At 34.2% G+C, this 26,124-nt stretch overlaps 1 protein-coding gene across 3 annotated transcripts in view; it reads right to left on the bottom strand.

Annotated features, from left to right (window-relative positions):
• The window catches only part of LOC140445406 (serine/threonine-protein phosphatase 4 regulatory subunit 1-like), a 462,854-nt gene that overhangs the window by 11,634 nt on the left and 425,096 nt on the right, over positions 1–26,124 (bottom strand). For all 3 annotated transcript variants that reach the window (XM_072537408.1, XM_072537410.1, XM_072537411.1), the window contains 3 exons: positions 11,449–11,536; positions 3,778–4,137; positions 3,000–3,253 (listed from right to left, as the gene is read on the bottom strand). In XM_072537408.1, the coding sequence (XP_072393509.1) occupies positions 3,000–3,253; positions 3,778–4,137; positions 11,449–11,536 (702 nt within the window). The remainder of the gene's footprint in view (positions 1–2,999; positions 3,254–3,777; positions 4,138–11,448; positions 11,537–26,124) is intronic.

Below are 26,124 nucleotides of genomic sequence, written 5' to 3'. Positions count from 1 at the left end.
TTGCCTGGTCTATTTTTAAACTGTTCCAATGTTTTGGCAAAGGAAAGATAACTTTGCCAGCGTGAATAATTCAACTTGAAGTTATCTGCAATGTTGTACAATGTATCTTTCTCTAACGGTAGATAATGTCTGAGATCAACAATTTCGTTGCAGATTAAGGCGATGTAACTAGCTACACCGCCATTGTTCGGTTAGTTTTTTTAATGTATGCTATCTGTAAGTCAGTTTCATAAGCGCACTGGTAGGGGTTTCATAAAGCTGAGAACAAAATTGTTTGTAATGTTATTAGTGGAGGCGCTTTTATGTTTACTTTTTGTGAATTGCAAGTAATTTAGTTTAATTCAATTTGGTGACAAATACTAAATATGACTGACAGTAGTAATAGTGAACCGTGTATCAAAAAGAAACGTCAAAATTTAACACGCGAAGAAAAAACTAGGATCGGAAATGTGTTTGAAGGACTTCGAAACAGAACAAAACATGAATGTAAGCGATGTAGTTACAGTACGCAGTATTTTGACAAAAGTTTCAGAAGCTAGTGTGTACAGAATAATTAAAACAGATAATGAAACAAACGATAATAATACTTTGAAGGTTGAGATAACTGGAAGGAAACAAAGAAAATTGGATACAACCAAACAGGCCATTCGTCGAGCAGTACATGAATTTTATTTCAAAAAGGAATTATTCACTATAAAAAAATTGCTTCGTTTCTTCAATATAATGAAAATATTCTAAAAATATCAAGACTTTTTTGTTACGTACTTAATGTAAAATGCATTTTAGGTGTTTAAAGAGAAAGAGGAATAGTACTCTTACTGAAAAAGAAGAAATCATTTGATGGCGTAGAAAGTATCTCAAACAAATAGCAGAATTTCAAAGAGATGGAAAAAATATGTTTAAATGAAGGAAATATTGTTAGCAAAAATTTAGCAGGATTTAAATGTGAACAAACAACAGACTTTCCTAGATGGAAGCCCCATCTGGAAAGGTAAAACGCCTTATTATTAGCCAAATTGGTAGCGACTCAGGATTTGTTGAAGGAGGTTTAAATGCATTTGTTTCTAAAAAGACTAGAGATTACCATGCGGAAATAGATGTAGATCATTATAAAAAATGGTTTTCAGATATTCTGTTAAAAATCTAACCAGGATCTGTTATTACCGTTAGTAATGTGACCTCACAAAAATCCGCCATGACACCGTTACGAAAATCTATCAACGAGTATTTGAGATTTCCAAAGACTCAAAATATATAATAGGTACGGTGTTTACAACATGTGGTAGTTGTCCACTTTCAAAATAATTGAGTAATTACATTAAAAAGTAATTAAATAATTCATGCTCATGCACATTAAGTACCAATTATTAAAATGCATTCTAAATAAAGGGTTTTTCTCAAAAAATATATTTAACAAGGACTAGTTTTCTTCATCTAAGGCATCTATAAAATAAGAAAATAATTTTTATGACAATCAATTCGTTCTAAAATCCTGATTACTTTTTAAATAAAAACCGCACGCCTTTGACTCGTCGATTTCCTTTCCCCTCAAACCCACAAAGGTCAATATTGAAAATATGATTCACTCGCTACAATTGTAGTACATACTATAATACTGATTACAATAAAATAAAAATAAAATTGAGCAGTGTATTTTGAAGGATAAATACTTATTATTTGCATACTGTCACTGTCACTGCCAAATCTTAAAATTTGTCAGATAACTTATTCTGTTCAACCTCAAAAAATCGTTCCACATGCTAGCAAAGAACTAAAAGAAAGAATTATAACGAAATTAGCAGATGGTTGGTCAATATCTGCCGTAGCGAGCCATTTTAACGTAAGCACAACTCAATAGTCTTTAATATTAATAAAAGATGGAGAGAATAAGAAATTCTCGAAAGAAAGCAAGGTTCTGGAAGTCCAAAAATATCTACCGCTCATGAAGATCGTACGTTTATGGAGAGCTAAGAAGAGAATCCTTTTGAAGACGCGAAAACTGCAAGAATTATGACACAGTTTCCGGGAAGAAAGACAACAAAAGAACAAGCTCTTACACCACAAAAGAAGCAATCAAGACTTATATTTTCTTCATCAGCTTCAAAATCAAGATTTTGTTGTATTCAGAAAATAATTTTATCCTTCAACAAGATAATTTATTGTCCTGTTCACACTGCAAATACAATAAACCCGTGGCTCCAGAATAACAACATCGAAACCTTACCATGGCCCAGCTACAGTCCAGATTTAAACCCAACCGAGAATGTGAGGGGGGTTATTATGAAAGGGTTGTATAGGCGTAATTTTATACCTCAAAATGCTGAAAAGCTGTGGCACGGTGTACAACACGTTTGGGAAGAACTCTCTGAAGAAGACAATTTCATAGTTCCTTTCACGCAGATGGACCGAAGACTACAAGCTGTTATCAATGCTGATGGAGATATTACAAAATATTCATTTTATTTTTACATACCTAAATTTAGTATAGTTTTGGTCTTCCAGACCCTCGCTTTCTTTCGAGAGTTTCTTGTTTCCTCCATTTTTTATTAATATAAAAACTTGTACTTTTGTTACTGTTTTACTAACTATGAACTTTTGTTAAAATGTTTTGCTGCCTCTGATAGTGCCCAGTTATCTTTTAATTTGGTTACAATTCTTGCTTTAATATATTGTTGAGAGGAGTTGTTTGTTTTATTCCTTAATAATAATAAAAATAATGACAACAACCCTATTTTATGTAAAAACTATCACTTATATACTCTTTATAAAATACAAGAATTCAAAATAATATCAAAATTTAGACAATAATAATTATTACAATTTATGAATTAACATATGGTATCAATTGTTTGTTGTTTGTTTGTTTATTTTATTATTTGTCTGTCATAATAAATATAATGTCAGACCAATCAAATACACTGCTCAAAATGATCAAATTTTAATACTTAGAGTCGTATTAGTTTTTTTAGGAACCAGCTGTACATCTAAAATATACTTACTAATGCTAAGGCAGCTTCTCTTACTGCGGCTACTTTATCATATAATAAAACGATAGCAATTCCACCGACGTGTTTAGAAATATCTGCTGGTTTAAATAATTCCATCAATTCTAACAATTGCTTGGCTAATTCTTCTCTGAATCTCCAATTCCACTCATTGTCGGTTTGTAAAAATTCTACTAACCTAGGTAAATACGCGATCCTCTTGGCCGGATTAATAACTTTTAAAAAGGCAGCTAAATGTTTTAAAATTTCTAAAAATTACAAATTATATTACAAAAATATAAATGATTACACTAAATATAAAGATTATATAGTAAAGATTGTGTTACAGCACTTAAGGTAAAATGAATGCTGTAGGGAGGAATATAATCCAATGCACCATTTCTCAATTAAAAAGCTAATAGACAAAATCGAACATAATAATTAAGAAAATTAATAAAAGTGAATATACTATCTGAACGGAACTAAATATTTCCCTGAGAATTACTAGTAGATTCTGTAATACACGAACATCATTACTGTATTCAATAATAGTTTTAAACTATAAATAAAATTGTTAAAGCGTCACAAGATAAGATAAGCTTAAAATCCTCCATGACTCCCAAATTCCAAACCTATAAAACTTAGCCCACAATCTGTCAAATTGTTTCATGCATACGAGAGAACGTTTAAGGTCCTTGAAATATGCATTGTGTGTATCATCTTTTACTGAAATTCTCTACATATTTTATATAATGTAAGGAGCACGGAATCTTTTAAAATAAAAAATACATACCTATTCTAACTTCATCTAAGTCTTTAATAAAACCTTCAAATAATTGAGTTAAGCTATTCGTTGCCATTTCGGATCCTAGTATGATGGCTAATTCATGTAAACTGCTAGCTACTGTTCGTCTAACTTTATACTGTATATCTCCGGCAAGGGTAAAAACCGTGTCTTCAAGTAAATGCCAATTTTCGCTACCTAATGTTAAAACTACCGCTGGAAGAGAGTATGCGCAATGGTATGCCATTTCATATTCTATGTTAAGAGATAGCATTGGATATGTCATTGCTATGTAGTGATCAACTAAAATTTGGGGTACTATTTTCTGTGGTGGTTCTGGCTTCTCCGCAACACTATTTTCATTTGTACCTAGAGGAAAAATAAATAAAACATGTTATTCTTACTTTACAAGATGTAATAAATAGGTACCAGGACCAATCATAAAAAGATTGTTGTTTAGCTTTTCCGGCAATCTTTATCAAAACTTTGTCCGTTCAAATATCTCTCGAGTCTGGGAAACAAGAAAAAGTCCACATGTGTTAAATATGGTGAGAAAGGGGCTAAGGGAATACAGTTATGTAGCTTTTTGGGTAGAAATCACAAATGAACAACGCAGAATGAACTGGTGTGTTTTTAGCGTGTAAACTTTGTCATAAATCCTGTCTTTCTTTTCATGACTTTGACGAACGATTTTTTCTTCGTACTTTTTCGGTGTTGTTCTTGACTTTGTCATTGGGACAATTCGACCCTGTTTCCATGTCGTAGCCGTACACTCACGGCCCGTCCTCAGTGATAAGGTGTTTCAAAAAGTACTTTTCGTGCTACAACAATTAACAGCTTCGGAGCAAACTTACACACGACTCATGTCCAATTTTTGGATTAAGTTTTTTTTCTTAACAAAATGAAATGTTGCATTCTTCGATCATCTCGCGAATGATTAGATGACGACTTAATATCAGTCGAAGTCGATGGCAATCTTGAACGTGTGTGTCTTTTGAACCACTGACTACAGCTTTACTCAATCATATGGAACATGTTTGAGGAAACGAGCATCGGAAAAAACACCAGAACGGAGTATAAAAAATTGTATAAGAGTAATTTCCAATAATAATGGACTTCACTTTATTTCGAATTGAGTAAATCATTTATACTACATTTAAAAATATTCTCGGAAAATTGAGGTACTTGCATAGATACTATCTTTTTCGAGGCCATATTTCTTATGACTAGAGATCCAGTGAAATATTGTCTAAAACTTTAGCTGTTTATAGAATAGTGTCATGGAAACAAGATATATAATGATACAACATATGGGCATGTTAAAAACGAAGCAACCCGCCCATAAAAATCACAATTCAAATAATACCACACGAATACATGAATTTCTTTCCCAGGAAAATTTAAAAAAATCTCAACATGCGGCTTTATTCAAAGTCTTTTAAATCGTGAGTCCATTTCAAGATAAGCTGTCATTATACCCGTTTCGTTTGTGTCATCCGTCATTGATTATTGTCCCATGGTAATTGTCAGCTAGTCAAAAAAAAAAGAATGTAGAAGTTTATGGAAGGTTACCTCTGATGTTCTCAGTTTCAAATATAGAAAAACAAGTTTATAATCCGGTCGACAAAGACGCTGATAATTATAATCAAAGTGTTTGCGAAATTCATATGTTTCTGACAATCACTGTAAAAACGAGTACAAGACGTAAAATACGCGGCTATTATTCTTATGGGCCTGAAAAACCTAGATCGAGTTAACAGTTTTTATACTATTTAATTTTTTTATTAGAAAATTTTTAGGAAAATAGGAAATAGGCTATTATTCTTATGGACCTGGAAAACCTAGATCGAGTTAACAGTTTGCTGTTAACAGCTGTACTGTTTAATTTTTTTATTAGAAAAGTTTTAGGAAAATAAGAAAAATATATAGTTTATTCGTCTTCCGGGTTTGGACCGTGTCATTTGTGAGTGACCCAAAAGTGGGTTCATCTCGACGTTTCGCTACAATTGTATGTAGCTTCTTCAGGAGAACAAAAAAGAAAAAGAAAAACAAGAGACAGGAAGATGGGTAGTTAGCAACGGTAACTCAGTTACTCAACGCAACCAGAGGCGAATACTAACTACCAAGATGGGCATTTGGTCACAGTAACTCAACTACTCAACGCAGCCAGAGGTGAAAACCAAATGCCAGGACAGGGATTCACGTCCAACAGCTCAGAACACTAACGCGTCGAGAGGCAGGGAGTGAATCCGACGATTACTCCGCTACCGCTCTATTTATAGTCGCGGTGACCTGTCGTGTCGGGACGTATCGGCACACTCCGTGGCGCGAACGTCAAGAAGCGCGCGCTGGCCAATCATGTGGCTGCATCGTGGTAGCGGGACCGGACGGCGGCTCTAGACTGAGATTCCAGATGGGAGACAAGTAGTATCCTTCCTCTCGATTGATATTATGTGGATTTTTTCGGATCTCTAGAGATTCGCGGATTTTCCTGGAATAAAAGAAGGGGCTCTTAGAAATAATATGGGTTTTTTCGAATAATATGGAATGACCGGTTTCTTGGCAGTGTTCTGCAACTGCAGAATGGGAGAAAAGACCTGATCGAATGCATCTTTGATGCTCTTGAATACGAGTTTTGACGGAACGACCAGTTTCGCCAATATACACTTGTCCACAGGAACAAGGAATAGAATAGACACCACAGGAAGATAGGGGCGGTAATGGGTCCTTAGGAGAGGGTAGATATTGTGAGATTTTCTTGGGTGGTCGAAAAGTAGTCCTGATACCTTCTTTGCGAAGAATTTTGCCAATCCTATCAGTGACACTTCGAATATACGGAAGAAAAGCCACAGGAGTATTACCCGAAGATTCTGAATTTGTCGTCCTAGGGTGTAAAGGGGGATGTAGATGTCGGTGTGTAATATTTTGAATTGTGGACTTGGAGTAACCGTTGGCGACAAGGGTTTTTTGCAGATGGCCAAGTTCTTCTCTAAGGTTGTCAGGTTCAGAAATCGAAATGGCCCGATGGATGAGAGAGTTGATCACAGAATTCTTTTGGGCAGGATGGTGGTGTGATGAAGCATGTAGGTAACGATTCGTGTGAGTCTTTTTTCTATAAACAGAGTGACCCAATCGGCCATTGGGCTTGGAGGTGACTAACACATCGAGAAAGGGAAGGGACCGATTATTTTCTACTTCCATTGTGAATTTTATACTCGGGTGTTGTGAGTTAAGATGATCTAGGAAGGGAGAAAGGGTATGTTGACCATGGGGCCAGATGATAAATGTATCATCAACGTAGCGGAACCAGACTTTTGGTTTTAAGGGGTAAGATTCTAGGGCTAAAGACTCAAAGGCTTCCATGAACATGTCAGCAATGACAGGGGAAAGGGGAGAACCCATTGGTGTTCCAGATATTTGTTTGTAGAAATTGCCTCTAAAAGAAAAATATGTTGAAAGGAGGCATTTTTCCGCAAGATCTGCCAAAACCAAAGACTTGTTATCATTGGTCAAGTGATCTCGCAGAACAACTAGAGAGTCATGTATGGGGATATTGGTAAATAGGGATGATACATCGAAACTGACGAGAATGTCTTGGGGATCGACCGTGAGGGAGGAGATTAAGGTGATGAAATGTGTGGAATTTCGGACATAAGAAGAGGTACGACCAGTATAGGTCTTAAACTGATTCGACAAGTACTTTGCGAGTTTGTAGGTAGGAGAGTTAATCGTAGTCACAATGGGACGAAGAGGTACGTTGTCTTTATGGATTTTGGGAAGACCGTAAATTCTGGGGCAGATGGAGTTTTTCGGAACTATGGACTTCTTAACATCATAGGAAAGATCGGATTGTTTGATGGCATGGGAAATTTCGCGTTCGACTCTAGGAGTGGGGTCTCGAGAAATTGTATTATAACAGGATGTATCCCTAAGTAAGTCGTTTACTTTCTCTATGTAGAAAAGAAAAATATAGGAACTTCATAGGTAAAGATAAAATATCGATTTTTTTTTGTAGGCAAAAATATCCGAATTTATTATAATAAATAATTACATTTTATTTACATTTATTTTCTTGTATGAAATTCATTAATCTCACTAATTTGTAGCTTAAATGATCAAATAGATTAAAAAAATTCATAGGGATTTGCATACATTGACCGTAAAATGAAGCAAGTTTTGAACATTTTGTTTCATTTTAGGAGTTTTAGAACAAGCAAAACTTTTTATCAAGAATGACTTTTTCGCTAAAAATAAAGTTTCTCCTCTTGCGCACATCCTCTTTATATACGGTGGACATACTATAAATCAATTTAACGGATAACTAAACATGTCAGTTAAAAAAGAACTAACAAAAATTGCTATTTACTATTAACCCTTCTCCGCCTTAGACAAGATGCGTAGAACGCCAAGTGCGCGTCGGTAGCTGACACAAAGTATCAGGGGGAATCATATATCACTTCATATATCACTACATGAAGAGTCAGGGGGAAGAACGATGAATGTCTATTCGGAAGTATTTTCGGTAAAATGAAAAACAAAGTTACACATTCAATAGCATAAGATGTTGAAGGTCACTGAACTTGGATTGAGAATTCGGGATTGGATCTTTTTAAAGGTTTTCAACATTTCTTCTTGATGAAGCAGGTTCTTTCTTTTTTCTCTTTTTGGCGGTTTCCACATAACATCTACGCTCAAGTGCGTACCGCAAAATGTCTTTCGATAAAGAACTTTTGTGGGATGAACTGCTTCGATTTTTCAACAACGCATTGGTCTGGTAGAGAAAGAGCATTTCGGTTGGTAAATTGGTCCTGGGTCCAGGCACTGAAAAGCTTTTTTTACAGTCAATGACAGCGAATGGTGAAAGTTTTTTTCTAGTGTGCTTGATAACCTCCCTACATTAATTGGGTAATTCAACGTACGACTTTTCTGTAGCTCATGTTTTTATAGCACTCAAGATATGAAAAATGCTTCAATTCTGTCGAAACGATGTTTTTCCCACAAGAGTCGCAAAAAAATTGTAATTTTAAATGTTTCCACAAAACTGTTGTGCATAGAACATACATCAACCGACCCCTTCCGAGCAACTGTTTCATCTTAGATGTAGAAGGCTGCATCTCCACTGGATAGAATGTAAATATTGAAACTGTAGAAACTCAGTTGTCTTCTGTAATAAAAATCATTGGTGGTGATGTTAGGAATCGGAAGATTTTTTTGGAAATCCATAGTAATAGCTGCTACAGTGTCTTTCTTTCCACTAATTTTCTTGGATTCCTTTTTAACTGAATAAAATTTTTGAGTTTTTGCAAGGTGAAGTTTGTATTATGTTTCCAGGTTCTCGAGTTCTTTTTCTCGTATCAATTTTTCTGGAGCAACGAGAGCGTCGTTGCCTGCTTCTAGCACAGCTTTCCGAGACTTCAAAGTATCACATGTACTAAACATATCTTTGTGGGGAAATCAAAAAGATATGTTAAATTCATTGTTGAAGATTGAACGAAATGTGTCGTAGTGATAGCGTTTTCAGGGTAGGAGTCGTTGTTGATGTTGCTGAATTTTGACAAATTAAGGTCTTCACATAAATACAAATTGAGTCTTTGAGAGAATAGTGTGATTTGCGCCCTTTCAAAGATTTTATAAAGTCAGTCACCAATATATGGTGTTCGACAGACTCCACACTATTTAACTGACTAACATATTACAGGAACACCAGATAGTGGACAGTTTTCCTATCTCGGGTCTAGTACAACTAACGATGGTAACTGTGAAGCAGAAGTTCGGAGACTTATTTTTATGGCAAAAAATGCGATGAGTCGCCTAACTAAAGTTTGGAAAAACAGATCTATCTCTCAAAATATCAAGATGAGACTGGTGAATGCTCTTGTATTCTGAATATTTGTATACAGGGCAGAGACTTGGACTCTTCGCGAACGATAGAGCCAAAAAATTAATGCCTTTGAGATGTGGTGCTGGAGAAGAATGCTGCGCATACCTTGCACAGCTTATAGGACAAAAGTTTCCATTCCAAACCAACTCGAAGTTAAAAAAAGGCTAGTTAAAACAACCTAGTTACACCAAATTTCCTTGTTTTTATATCAAATTTACATTTTCTCCACTCTCACCTGGACTATTTTCCTCAGAATTTGGTGGCTGTGAGGGAAGAACAAGGAGAACGTTTCCATCAAGATATGAAGGAGGCAGAAAGGAGATATCAAGAAAAATGGTTACCACAATGATAGCAGACTACAACTGGATGCTATAGAGTATAGAGGGACATTAGAGATAATATTTATAAGCGAAAATGTACAAGGGGAGGCTCAAGATTACAATCTCATTTGAATTAAAAAATAAATCTTTAAAATAATAAACAAGAACAAAAAGAGAAATCAAACGATTTCTACCTAGCGAAACCGAATTCAAATCTTAACCACTGTGTTTCCTAAAATTTGCGAAACAAACAGCTGGATAAATTACTCGGCAAGGGAATCTAAAATTGCATTCCACATGCCGTTCATCCTGGTCAAAATTCGTAGTGAATTCAGTTTCTGGTACTTCAAATGAAGTAAATAATAAAACAGAATGACGGTATTAGATTTTTGTTTTGATACAGTGCAGCGACAACCGCTGATACGTATTTCGACCTCCTTAGGTTTTGGTTCAGAGCAGTGACTATACCGTTCTGACGAGACCTAAGGAGGTCGAAATACGTATCAGCGGTTGTCGCTGCACTGTATCAAAACAAAAATCTAATACCGTCATTCTGTTTTATTATTTACTTCGTTTGAAGTACCAGAAACTGAATTCACTACGAATTTTGACCAGGATGGACGGCATGTGTAATGCAATTTTAGATTCCCTTTCCGAGTAATTTATCCAGCTGTTTGTTTCGCAAATTTTAGGAAACACAGTGGTTAAGATTTGAATTCGGTTTCGCTAGGTAGAAATCGTTTGATTTCTCTTTTTGTTTTTAGATGGCGTAGTTACGTCCGTATATAGTTATTTTAATAACTATTGTCTAGGACGGGAGAGATTTTTGTTTTGGTTCAGAGCAGTGACTATACCGTTCTGACGAGACCTAAGGAGGTCGAAATACGTATCAGCGGTTGTCGCTACACTGTATCAAAACAAAAATTTAATACCGTCATTCTGTAATAAACAAGACTTCACATATTTTTATATGCATTACTTTAATGTCTTCCGAGTATTCAGTTCACAAACCACATAAATCGTTAAAATGATCAAAAGAGCTTTTCAAAAAAATTTTTGCCGACCTTTGTTATCAACCAAACGCTCTGTCGCTCGAACAAACATTCATCTCACAAGCATTACCAAAAATTTATGATCAGCGCCTCTACTGACCGGGTTACGAACTAAGTTTATTTACATTCCCACAGAGTTTGAATCGATTGAATGATAACATTTTATTGTTAGTGAATATCGTTCTATATTCGTTGGTGGAACCACGTGGAACTCAGGCATCCGGTACAATTTTTATCTATCTTTAAAAAATTGACGGAAGGATTCAAACAGACAGCAGACGCAAAGCGGAGTTATCTATACGTGTCAAGTAAATTACATTTACGAAAAAATATTAAAACTAGTTGAATTACTTCCTTAAAACGTACACAGTTTACACAACGTACACAAATTAAGGTAAACGATACGAACAATTTATATTATACTTACCATCGTTTGTAACATCACTTTCATCTATTGAAATTGTTGAATTATTATTATCAGATTTACTTCCATCAGCAGAATTGTTTTCCAAATGCTAAAAATGTATTATTTGAAAAAATCTGTCATCGTTTTAAGTTATTAAATTAGACACATTTTAAATAAAAAAGTCTATAACTTGGATTATTAAATAAAATACATTAATTGTGTGGTCGGCGGACATAAGCAGAGAAGTAAATTTTCGAGAAAATTTTTGTATTTATTAAAATCACCTAAAAAAAATTATCTACCGCTGAAATAAAAAATACAAGTCAAATGTAATACCTGTAGTTCCCTATCAAATAGTGATCTTTTTCATACTCACAATTTTATCCATTTTAGAGGTGAACTTAACCAATCTAGTCCTTTTATCTGTTTTAGATCGGCGTATATTAGACAAAAGAACCAAAATGACTCTCTACAGAACACTGATTAGACCCGTAGTAACCTATGGATGTGAAACTTGGGTAATGACGAAAAAATATGAAGCCCAACTCAGGACATTCGAGAGAAAAATACTGAGGAAAGTATATGGCCCGGTACAAGAGGAAGATGGCACATGGAGAATCAGGAGAAACGACGAGATTAATGAGTTAAATGAAGGTTATGACATTGTAAGATTTGTGAAAAGTCAAAGACTGTCATGGCTGGGACATGTGCAGAGACAAAACGATGAAAAACAACAAAGAAAATGTTACAATGGAAGCCCATAGGAAGGCGAAAAAAAGGAAGGCCCAGAACGAGATGGTTGGATGACGTGGAAGACGACCTGAAAACAATGAACATAAGACAATGGAGAAGAAGGGCACAAGAGAGATCTGAATGGAAGGACAGATAGCCAGACAGGCAAAGACCCATCCAGGGTTATGATGCCAAAAGAAGAAGAAGAAGATCGGCGTATACCTAACTAAACGTTTAACTTAACTGATTAGGTACAGTTATCAGAGAAATTGCTAGCTAGCAAAAAGACTGAGGGAGTTATGAAAAAAGGATATTATGTAAATAATTCATTCAATTTGTAATTTCGGTATTGATTACATTGCGTGTCTCAAGTTTTTTATCACTTTCAATGTTTTCGTTAATATTATTACATTGCGTTGCTCACATTTCTTATCACTTTCAATGTTTTCGTTTATATTATACCGTGTGAAATGTATAAGTATGCATGTATAGAAAAACAAAGCACAAGGAAACGCAAATCTGAAAAGAAATTACAGCGAAATTTAGGAAAAGGTTATGTTACGCTACAAGGAAAACCAATACGTTCACGCAAAGCCAAAGTATTAAGCTCATGTCGAATGTAATGTAAAGATCGCTTTAATGCAGACGAGTTAAAAAAAAAGTGTTTTGAGGAATATTAGGGTTTAGGTACGTAGTGAAAGAGAGCAACATACATGGCATCTCTTATTCAAGTGAAAGAACCTGCTTCACATCGACCAAGACCAAGAACAATGGATCTGAACAAGGTTAAATGCAGGTCAAGAACTTTGGTTTATTCTCTTTTTATAACCGGAAATAAGGAGCCTATCTGTCGTGGTTTAACTATCGCCAGTATACGATCGTAGGTACTGATGTAGAAGATAAAAGAGGAAAGACACCATAAACGAAAATTAGTGAAGAAAAACGAATAGAAATAAAAAAACATATACTTTCATTTCCACTGTACGAATGTCACTATTCACGAAAGCATATTTCGAAGAAGTACTTACCATCTCACATAACTTAACAAAAAAAGTAAGAATTGTTTAAAGAATCCACACCTGCGCACACATGTATCAAAATTTATTCACAGGAATTTAAAAAGCTTAACCTCGGATTTAAAAAGCAAAAACTTAAAACATGTTTTACCTACGACAAATTTATTATGCAATTAAAAATTTGTACAGATGACCAGAAAGAAAAACTCTCTTTAGACCACAAATCCCACCAAATGGAAGCTGATCAAGCGTATGATGAAAAAAGGAAAGATACAAAACTGCTAAAAGTGTTCCACATTTAAGGACATACACTTTCGACCTACAACAGTGCTTACAAACACCAGATTTAAAATCATCTGTTGCAATTTATAAGAGACAGCTGTGGACGTTTAATTTAACAGTTCATGATAACAGTACAGAGAAAGCTGTTTGTTACATGTGGTATGAATCTGTTGCAAAAAGAGGGGCAAATCAGATAGCATCTTGTCTGTATAAACATCTGCAAACAATGGTACCACCTGAGAAAGAACATGTAATTTACTATTCAGACACATGTGGGGGACAAAACCGTAACTCTCATGTATCTGACATGATTACGTGGGCATTGAATAGATCCTCATCTAATATTAAGCTAATAGATCATAAGTTTATGGTACCAGGTCAACGTCACTTGGAAGTAGATACTGATCACAGTATAATTGAGAAAAAAAAAAAGAAGAAAACTGACATTCAAATATTTCACCCTCATGACTGGATGCAACTTGTACGTTCAAATAGCTCTAAATTCACTGTTATGGAAATGTCACACACAGACTTCTTTGATTTCTCATCTTTACTTAAATGTTGCATAATACTAAGAAATAAAGACACTGGTTGTCAATTCCGATGGCTGGACAAAACATGGCTTCGATATATGAAAGACTTGGCAATCTTTCAATTCATAGACAGCCTTAATAGAGAAGACCCATTTAAGAATATTGATTTCAACAGAAGAGGGGATCAACTACCTTCGGAAGTTCCACTTATAACTAATCAACCTGTCCCTATTTCTAGAGAGAAAAAAGCAGACATTATTTCGCTACTGCCTCTAATTCCTACCTTATTTCACAGTTTTTATCAAGGCATGCATACGAATGCTACAACTCAAAATACTCACCCCGATCTTGTAAGTGATGATGAAGAAATAAATTAATTCAAACGGTATGTTTTGTTCTTTTAAAATTGTATTTTTTAATGTTTATTTCGTAAGTATAATAATATAATATTTACGTTTTTTTTTATTTTAAAATTTGCACTTCATTTATAACTTAATATCACTTATCACTTATAAGATAAGTCAATAAAGAAAGTCGTACTTAATTGGAAAAGTCAATCAAAATCCAAAATTTGTATTGTAATACATATATCCTATATACATAATTTTAATTAATAAAAGCTGCATTTACTGATGCGTTTAATTTTAAAATAGTTTTTATCACTTCCTGAAAAAACTCAAATTTTGACTTGTGTGCTTTTGTCCGCCGACCACAAAATTATTAAAATTTCTTATGAAATAATAGTAAAATTCAATAACTTTTTTATATAAATTTATTTTTCAGTGATTTTCCAATTGTTCCGAGAGGTAAAAAAGGTTTTATTATTTTCTCGAGCTGCCTCAGTTTAAAAAATAATGAATGTTCTGCGTGCCGTAGAAGCAGAAACTCGGAAAGTTCACCCCTCCACTGGCGGTATTTTACTAGTACGATCATTTTAATGGGTTATAACTTTTTAGACCTTCTCTGTATATACATCTATAAATTGAATCATAAAATCTAGACCTTCATTTATAATTTGTTCAATTTTCAGCTCTTAATGTTTATAAACAATAAAAATATGATTTTAAGAAAAAACTGCTTGATTAAAAAAAACATTTTTCAAACGGTTTTTTAATAAAAATTTTGACAAAATATTGATTTTTTTAAACGCTTGACTAACGAATTAATTTGAAAAAAGCTGTGAAAAATGTGACAATTTTTATATTGGCATATTTTAATATATAAAAGTAATGCAAAATGTAAATTAACAAAAAAAAATAAATAAAAAATAAGACATATTAAAGAAAAAATTAACCCTTTAAAAAAACCAAAATTATTATCCCGAGTTATTATCTCGTCACAGGAAAATTAAGTGCTAAAAACGTTGTTTGCCAATAAAAGCATAGGTATATTTTATACTTATATTTAATTTAGTGTGATAGTCTTTGAAGCATGGCACAACACATAATGGCACTTGACAGTTCGGACACATATATCTCGTTTCTTTTCGAACTCTTTTTCCGGTATTATCCCTTTTTCTGCTACACATTGCCCATTGATGTGTCGGATTATTTTTCTTCTGTGTTGGAGGAACATATTCTGGGAAATGTCTATTAGATAAACGAAGAGACGCTAGAGTCGATCCAGGGCGACCAGTTTTTGGCACGATTATACTGGAGTGATAGGTTTCAAATATCATTTCAATCACATTCATGCGGAATTGTAATGGTGTGTATTGTCCTCCATTTTTCTTGTATAACAAATAAGAGTTCCAAAGACATAACTCTCATCAGATGGTAGAATATTTTCTTGTAGTATACCTTTCTACGTTTTCTGGTTATAGGGTAATCGCTGATATGCTGGTCAACTATATTAACTGCTTCCATTGTAGAATTGTGGTCATTTACTATTATTGGTTTTACTCTTTCTTCATTTAGTTTTTTTTTAAACAACTATAGTATCTGTGTTATGGACAGTGGAAAGCATAATTATATCTCTTTTATCTCGCCACGTAATGCCAATAATTTTCCACGTTGATAACCAATGATATTTCCTTTTGGAACTTTTTTTTGTGTGCACGAGTGGTGGCATTTCTTTTCTATTAGCTTTTGCGGTTCCATAAGTGTCGTTTTTTTGTAATCAGGAAATCAGACAGTTGAGGAGAAGAATAAAAGTTGTCAGTTATGAGGCAATGGCTAAGTCGAATAGCGGCTCCATAAGAGATTTGCGATGTAAATCCGTACGTTACATAATTTTGGTCGATAACAGTTCCTTTGCCGGTATATATTATAATTGACCAAACATAACCGCTTTTAGACTCACATAACATATAACTTTTTATGCCAACCCAACTTTTTATTCCGCTCTCTTGAGCGGAATGTATTGTTTCCATCCAAGTCGTCCTTTGTATAATAACAAACTTTCGTCTATTGTAACGTCACGATCTAGAGAATAGCACTTCCTAATTTTTTTGAAAAGTGTTCATAAATGGACAAAATTTTATTTAGTTTAGGATTTGGATGCTCGTTTGGTTTATATTCTTGGTTATTAGAAAAATGTAAATATTTTTTTATTTGGAAATCTCTGATAGCTCATAGCTTTTCTGAAAAATGGAGTTGATATTGTGTATTGTTTTGACCAATACAGTTGTTGGTCCGGCTTTTTTATGATGCTCTGTAGAATAACTAAACCAAAGAAAACACGTATTTCAGCACCTGTAGTTTCTCTCCAATGTAATCCTTTGGTGGTGGTAAACCAATACCCATTGGTTTCGGTGGTAATGTGAGCAATAATACTATAGTCAACGAATTTATTGAAGAAGTTTAAGACGTTGTTTGGCTCAGGAATTTCAAAATTTATAGAAGATTTTCCATGAAACGGAAATCTAGGTGGTGACGATAAAATATTTAATTCACCCCATTCACGTGCTCTTCTCAGTATCACTATAATCTGAATCATTAAATTCATCAAAAACACTTTCGGTATCACTTTCAGAACCAGAATGGCTTATGTTATATTCTGATTCACTACTTTCGTACTGATAATGTTCGTCTTCACTATCACCCTCCATCAATACCGCACAGTATTCGTAAATAAAAGAAACAAACCGTGATACACCTTTTTCAATGATCAGACATGTACTAAATCGTTGCCGTTAGCTATTCGCGAGAAACCGCAAAGTTGGCGACGCCTGGTGGTAGATTTCAAAAGCATCCACTTCGGGAAAACCTTGAAATTGTCTGTTGAAATTAACAATGACTTCGACTTCAAAAAACTATTGCAGTGTTCCTCACTGTTCATCCTATTATAATTCACAAAAAAAATTCATACATAAGTTTCCGCTGGATGAGAATATGAGAAAAATTTGGCAATGCATTTTGCGAATTAGCAGACCTATAACCAGGTACATGACTGTGCAGTTTACATTTTACTGAGAACGATTACTTTCCAAATTAGTGTTGATTAAAATATTATTTATATTTTAATATATTTATATATAATTTACTTTATAGTAAAACCTGAAACTAAATTGAGAAGACTGAAAAATGCTGTTCCATCAGCTAAATTGCCCCAAAGGTCTCATTAAGTTATTAGTAGAAAACGTAAGGCGTAATTTGCAAAATATAACGTGGCCAGCTCCAAAAACTGCCTCATCCTCAACTAAAGATCTCTGCCGACCTTGCAACCACAAAAATAATTGAGATAATGTAAATTTTACTTTCCGTGTTTCAGACATACTGTAAAAAAAAACAAACATTTAATTTTATTTTTATTCAGGTTTGGGAGTCAATTACCGCATGTATAAACTCGAATCACAAACAAATAAACTTTGAAGAACGTACTCCAACTTTTACTTTGGCAAAACACACGTGTAAATGATTTATATTAAAAGTTTTATAGCTTCGAGATCAAATGACAAAATGATTTGTTTTCCCGAAGTTATCGTCCATCTTTGAAATCTTGAGCGCTCCCTGTCGGAATTGGCTATCGCGAATCCGTACCACTGCGCTCAGCGTGATGGGTGGTGGCTTTGACACAGCAAGTTTCCCCACCACCGTGTATAATACAGCGACAACAAAATCTGCGGCAACAAAATAGACGAGTTAACACGTTTTAATATATTTTATGCCACTATTTAAAACGATTTTAAACGGTTTGCTACTGTTCAGCTGTTCAGTCAACATTCAGCGCGAGATATCTCGGGTTAATCATTTTTATTAAAAATTGTTTGGCCGAACATAAAGGGGATAAAGTGTTAAGCAGTTAATATGTCTTAAAATTGAAGCCTCAAAGAATAGATTGCAATTTGCTAAATAACTCTAGAGTCACTGTTTGGGCAAGTACAGTTCGTTAAATAATCGCTCTCCGGGATATACAAATTGAATAACTTAAAAACGCTTTGGTCTATCTAGCTGAGATTTAGCACACTTCAATAACTCATTAAGTGTCATAATTTTAAGAAGTATATTACACGCCATCATGCCAAAAATAAAGTTATTAACATTTATAAATACTTCAAAAATATGTGTTTTGTTGATTAATCTCGGTCAATTGTTTTTGTATTTTAATTTAGAAACTTGCAAAATTAAAGAACTTTTTAAGATCTACAACTTTTATTTCAACCATTTTTCTCTAAATAGTATAAGAAACGTTTTATAATAATAGGCAAAAAATGAATTTTTCACTTGATTCACTATGATTGTTAAAAAAAACACAAAGGAAAATTAGATGTTCTGATATTGGACATATTGCGGTCTAATACCATGATTTGAGTCTTTTTTTTTTGTCTGCATAAGACCGCACCCTGCTGATCTTCGTTTATCATATATTATTTCTCACTAGTATAGAGGCAAAAAAAAAATAAATTATTATTCTTGTTTCTATACTCATATTTGTTAGTTAATGTTAAAAGATGCATAGATATCAGATTCAGTAAGTTCAAATCGATTTCCACATTTTAATAATTTTCTTGTAATATATTTGTTGGTTTGATACATTTTTAATTTCATCATACTTAACCTAATATTTGTATAACGTAATAATAAATTGCTATAAGCAGACATCACAATTATTGTATGCTTGATTTGAAAGCAACACTAGACATGTACAAAAATAGCCATTCTGTTAGGACATTGATTAAAACAAAAAAAAAAGTAATAAAAAAAAGAACAAAGACACACGTGAATGCATAATTTCTCACAAATAAAAAATATTTAAGTAAAAATACTTACGGCAAAAAAATAATATAAAATAGGGATTTGTCCTACCAAAAGTAATTAGCTACACCAAATCGAAGCTTATGATGAGACTGGTACATAAAGCGAGTTTTGCAATGTTTACTTTGTAAGTCAATTTTAAAATTAAAATGACTACTATGAAATTAATAAAATTATGGCCTAGGTAATTTCTATATTCCAAGTAAGTCTTTTAAAACTATTACAGAGATATGTTTTTCATATTAACATATTAACTATTACAGATCAATGTAATTAATTTGCCGTTATATTTAATTTCAATTTCTTAAAATATTTCGAATTTTGCTTAATTAATTTCACTTCGTTTTATGGGAGCAGTACACAGTCCCCATATCGATATAAATTCATAAACACTTTTAATTTTGAGTTCAGTCTACGGTTTAAATTTAGAACCACAGCGTTTGTAAGTATCATGGCCCCTCTTCATAATCGGCGATTACAGACAAGTAAGCGCAAGCACGATTGTGTAGACGGCATACTCGGCTATACATGCCCATCATTGCCTATGATCGCCTACAACCCGTGAAATGTCTGTTTTTCGAAGACGCATCAAAGGGAATCGCTTGATGCTTGTGGTTTGACATACTATTACAGACGATTAGTAGATGCTTGCAGGATGATTGTGACGATCATGGACGATTACACGATCAACCATCATCGCCAATAGTGTAGTGTAGACATTAGAGATTTTTAGATTGAGATATGGACGATTACACGATCAACCATCATCGCCAATAGTGTAGTGTAGACATTAGAGATTTTTAGATTGAGATATTCACATTTTGTCATATTCATGTTTAGACCTGCCACCTCATATTCTTCTTGCAGTTTTCTTACCATATAGCTAAGATTATCTTAGCTATATAAAATGATAAATTGTTATTTTTTTTTTCTTATACTTGTTTAAATACCTGGAGATATTCATAAGTTGATAAATGAATACCTGGCGCCCATACAAAGTATTTATTTGTTAGTGGATTCATGTTGAACCTCTGAAGGAAGAAGCAATTTCCTTACGAGAATACTCCCATGGAGATTAAGGGTTATCAATAAAGTAACAATTACAGGTAAAGTTTTTTTACCGTAACAATTATATTTAACCCCAGTTCGGTACTACTCAAAAGATGTCTAGTCCACATAATTATTTTGTATCCAAGGTCATGCCTTGCTCTTAATATGATGAACAATTTTTGTACACAAAACTACAACACCAAATCCTTTGAGAATAAAATATACCGAACATTATCGAAATTTAGTACCTGACAGACTACCAAGAAGAACATTAACACCCCAATGCACCAGGACATCACAACTAGACGGAATCCCAAAAATACACAAAGACAATGTACTCTTCCGACCAATTTGCAGCAGCATGGATTCTCCTTACAGAAAACTGTCCTTCTAATATAATACAAACATTGGCACATAACATTAACATTTTTATAAAGAACTCACAACATTTTCTGCAAAAACTAGCAGAAATAGATTACAATCTCAACAGCATGCTAGTCAGATTTAACATTACCAGCCTATTCACTAATGTGCCTCTGGAAAAAAACCTTAAAAATAATAAGAACCAAACTAGAAAAGGGCGATACATTGACAACAAAAACAAAACTGAATGTATCGACTATAATGGAGCTATTAACACTATGCTCTGAGAACACACCTACTTTCAATCAAACAACGATTCTTATAAACATGACTTTGGATTAACTATGGGCTCTTCATTATCTTTAATATTAGCAGATATAGTCATGCAAGAATTTGAGAAAAACCATTGTGTACAAACATAACCAAAAACCCATAGCCTTTTGTAGATATGAGGATGATGTGTTCCCCATTTGACCTCATGGACCAGAAGCACACAACAATTTTTTGATGGACATTAATTGTAAAGAAGAATCAATCAAATTCAGCATGGAAAAGGAAAACAATTCACTACCATTCCTGGATGTGTTAACCACAAAGAAGGATAAAGGGTATGTACCTAAAATATACAGAAAATCAATCCGCACCGAATGATATCACTCAAACCATAACATGAATAAGGAAATCATCAAATTACTATATGATAGAGCCCAAAACCTGCTCCAACGAAAATCGATTTAAGAGTAGAAAACCAGCTAACAAAAATTTTAACACACAATAATTATCCATTGTCATTTATAAACAAGGAATTTCACAAGATTGAAGAAAGGAAACAACAAAGCACCATAAACGATCCCAAAATGCACAAAAAGGGGGATTCTAAGATAACAACAATACCAAAAGGCTTATCAGAAAAATAAGAAAGGCTAGGTAATACATACATCACATTTAAAACAACAAGCATACTAACATCTATTGTTTCCAAAACAATAACACACAGGAGAGGTCAAAGAACTTTTTTTTAACGATTTACGGACTGGAAATTAAAACTTATAATTAAAGTAGTATGTTTATTTTGTGTCTTAGATCTGCATAAAATTAGGGTCTCCCCGAAACTTGAAGTTATTTTAGAAATTTTTTTTCGAGTGTCACACTTTATTGATTGCCTTGAAAAAGTTGTTGTCGTTTTTATAAGGCCCCTCATCCAAATTCCTAAGAACCATCATCAGGATAGTTTTTGTTTCTGTGGTTTTATCTCTAGATTGAGAATTGTTTGTGTATTGTTGTAATAATTGTTAGTGTATTACAATGAGCATAAATTCTGTTGTTGCTGATTAGTAAATGGCCGTGGTCAGCACAAAAGTTGACTGGTTTCTGCTTACTAGTATTTAGAAAAACATAACGTCACTTCAACGACAGTTTTTCTTTGAAATCGTCTGCAAGAAGTCAGAAGTGTAAGCATAAGTGAGGGGATCAAGCCGCTGACCAAGCGCAAGATACAAGCCGCTGATAAAGCGCAAGATACAAGCCGCTGGATTACCTTTTCTCGAACTGTCATATTAAATTTTGCATGAGAACACTTAACTTGTCCAATAGAAAATTGGAGTTTTGTACTGTTTTCACATGATACACAATTTGGTTTTCATAAAGGCCTAGGAACGCGTGAAGCTCTTTTTCACTTAATATACTGATACAAAGATGCCTGGACGTTAATCAAGATATATACGCATGTTTTATTGACTATAATAAAGCATTCGATAAAGTATGACATGAACAATTAATGAATGTCCTGAAATCAAAGAAGATTGACTACAACGACCTCAAAAACATATCAAATTTATACTAGAAACAGCGAGCAAAAGTACGTGTTAACGAACAGCTGTCAGAAGAAATTAAAATTAGACGTGAAGTGAGACAGGGATGCGTATTGTCGCCAATTCTTTTTAATGCCTACTCCGAAGAGATCTTGAAAAAGGCTCTTGAGGGTGAAACAGGTGGAATAAAGGTAAATGAAGTTCCCATTACAATATTAGATATGCGGACGACACTGTGATCTTAGCCGAAAATATTGAAGATCTTCAGAGACTGGTGACCAGAATAGCGGAGTATGGAAAAGAGTACGGTCTAACAATGAACGTCAAGAAGACGAAATTTATGAGAATATCGAAAACTCAAAGAAATAACGAGAATCTTCTAATAAACGGAACCAACGTCGAACAAGTGGTCAAATATGCATATCTGGGAACAATGATTCACAAATGATTACATTCAGGAGATCAAAATCAGAAGAGAAAAGGCTATAGCAAATTTCAACAAAATGATAAGAGTGCTATGTACAAGGGATTTCAAATTGGAACTAAGAGTTAGGTTGGCGAGGTGCAATGTTTTTTCGACTTTGGTTTATGGAAGGGAATCTTGGACCTTGAACGCTACATCAATGAAAAAACTGAAATCATTCGAGGTGTGGGTGTATGGATGAATTCTGAAAATATCGTGGACAGAACACGTCACAAGCAAAAAGGTTCTGAGAAGGATGAATAAAGAAATAGAAATTTTAAATACAATTAAAACAAGAAAATTGGAATATCTCGGACATATTACACGAGGAGAGAAATACACCTTGATCCAACTGATTATGCAGGGAAAGATCCAAGGAAAGAGAAGCATAGGAAGGCGTAGAATGTCATGGCTTCGCAACCTGAGAGAGTGGTACAAATGTACATCAAATGAACCTTTCAGAGCAGCCGTCTCAAAAGTCCGAATAGATATGATGATTGCCGACCTCCGCCGCGGAGATGGCACTTAAAGAAGAAGAAGATTGTTTTCAGATGAATCGTGATTTTGTATTACGGACTCATAGATACGTGAAAGAGTAGGATGACGACCAGGCGAGTAGTGTTCAGGTTTGTATTGTGCGAGTTAATCTTTATCGAGAATTGGATATAGAAGACCATATTTTACCATTTATGGTTATAGTTGGAAACGAATCAACATTTACTCATAGTAATGACCGACCCCAAACTGCTCGTGTACTGATTATCTTTGTGAGGTTCAGTTTACGCGATTTGTTTGACCTGGTCGCAATCCAGATTTAAATCCCGTTGAACATATTTGGGATCAGATGGGGAGGTGTTTACGGAGACATGTGCCGGCCCTCCACAAATTCTTGAAAACTTCGCGATATATTTGTACAGGAATGGAACAATCTTCCACAAAACATGATCCAAAATCTAATTTAAGGTATGCTTTGTAAGTATATATAAATATACAGTGTGTCAATTTTAAAACATACAATGGGCTATATATCACGAACAAAAGCTGATATCAAAAAATGCTTGAAACCATTTCTAGGATAGTAAGGGGGAACTAAAATAACATGAAAGAGAACTCATCCCCATCAACCCCCTAGGCCCCACCCACCACAGCCAAAAAAGTTTCAATTGCAAACCCCTACTTGTGATACATAATTGAAAAGACTATAAAAAATGCTCTCCAATGGTATAAATAATAACACAGGGAGAAGCAATAATTATGAGACGTTGGCTTAAATGGAAAATTTAATGAGGTTTTTGTTGATTGTGTTAATGACCCTGTATAATTATTGTTTATTAATTATATAGGGCGTGAATATCAGCCGGCTTGCTATGACTTTTGTATTTGTAATGCTATCTCGCAGACTATTATTTTTAATGATAAGTAATATTTGCCGTTTTTGCAAAACAAGTTGAAAACATCTGTTTTTGGGTTATGTCAGATTCAATAATTTTTTATTTATTTGAGAATTTCAGATGTCATTAGTTTTCATCATATGTACGATCGGTGCTGTCATTCAACTGTATGATGTACGATGATTTACAGTATACCTGAACGCGTGCCGATCATTTTCATATTTGCCTCCCAGAATCAATGTTATTTACGAACAGCTCAAATATTTCATGAAAGTACCCGGACAAAAATGTAAGTCACGTGTACGTCCGCGATTTAGTTGAAAAATTTAGAGAAATAGGATCAGTGCAAAATAAAAAAAGGGATGCCCCAAGATTACTGAATGAAGCATCCCAAATTGAGGTCCTTGGAAATTTTGCAATGGAGGATGATCCTACTGTATCAACACGTCGAGTATCTGCAATGACAAATAATTGAAATTACATAAGTTTCACCCGTACAAAACACAAATTCTTCAAGAACTAGGAGATGATGATCCATCGACCGACGATTTGAGTTTTGTGAACTCATGACTGAAAGAATTGGGGCTGAACCGAGAATGTTAAAAAATATTTGTTTCACTGAGGAATGTACTTTTATGCTGAATGGTAATGTAAATAAACAAAACTGTCGGTACTGGAGTGATGCGAACCCGCATCGATTCAGAGGTCACACACAATATCCTGAAAAACTGAATGTTTGGGCAGGAATATTAGGCGATGTTATAATTGGTCCCTTGTTCATACCAGGCAATTTAAGTGGTGACATTTATCCCGATATGCTGGAAAACACCGTCGAACCTTTAATTGTGCATGAATTAGAGAACCAAAGGGACGATCAAGGCAACCTAGCTCTAGACAAAGATTTGCTGCACTTCCAACAAGATCGAGCACCTCCTCACCATGCAGCTCCAGTTAGGCACTGGATGCATACTACTTATCCCAACAATGCATTGGAAGGAGAGGTCCTATTGAGTAGCCACCGAGGTCACCAGGCTTACCGCCACCTGACTTTTTTTCTATGGGGTTACCTCAAGTCAGTTGTTTATAAAACTCAATCTGCGTCACTTGGGGGAAGTTCGTGAAGAATTTGAAAATAGGCTGTATTATTGTTTACAAAACAACGGAACCCACTTTGAACATTTACTTATTGACATTTTTAACAAATTTGTAGTTTAACAAACACCTCATTAAATTTTCCATTTAAGCCAAAGTTTCACAATTATTGTTTCACCCTGTATAATTATTATTTACACCATTGGATATCATTTTTTATAGTCTTTTCAATTATGCATCACAAGTAGGAGTTTGCAATTTAAACTTTTTTGGTTGTGGTGGGTGGGGCCTAGGGGGTTGATGGAGGCGAGTTCTCTTTCATGTAATTTTAGTTCCCCCTTACTATCCTGGAAACGGTTTCAAGCATTTTTCGATATCGATTTACAAATCTCTTCTCTCGGTCTCTTCTTTTATATTTTTATCTATTGATATATACTTTTGCAAACAAGTCATCATATTTCGTTAAAAATTCTTTTGTTTCATCAAAAAAGTGTTTGAAAGTAAATCGCGCGGTTATCCTAATGTTATGCTCGGTAGTTTAAATTCTAATAATCTGCCACTACCTGGTAAATTAAATATAAGGGTTGGGATAAAGTGGTTTTGGTTTATTTTCTATAATACGAATGATGAGAATGTGCAAAAATCCAGCCGATCAACTATAAATTACTTTACAGTTAAAGAATAGGTTACTGAATTACTAAGACCAATGAGCACAATAATTAAAAAAAAAACGGGATGTGGTACACAGGGAGTGATCGAGAAGGAGAAG

This window comes from Diabrotica undecimpunctata, chromosome 7 (genome assembly GCF_040954645.1).
Source record: "Diabrotica undecimpunctata isolate CICGRU chromosome 7, icDiaUnde3, whole genome shotgun sequence".
In the NCBI taxonomy this organism is placed as follows: domain Eukaryota; kingdom Metazoa; phylum Arthropoda; class Insecta; order Coleoptera; family Chrysomelidae; genus Diabrotica; species Diabrotica undecimpunctata.
Note: the sequence above shows the minus strand (reverse complement) of the source record. Positions and strands in the feature narration are given on the sequence as shown.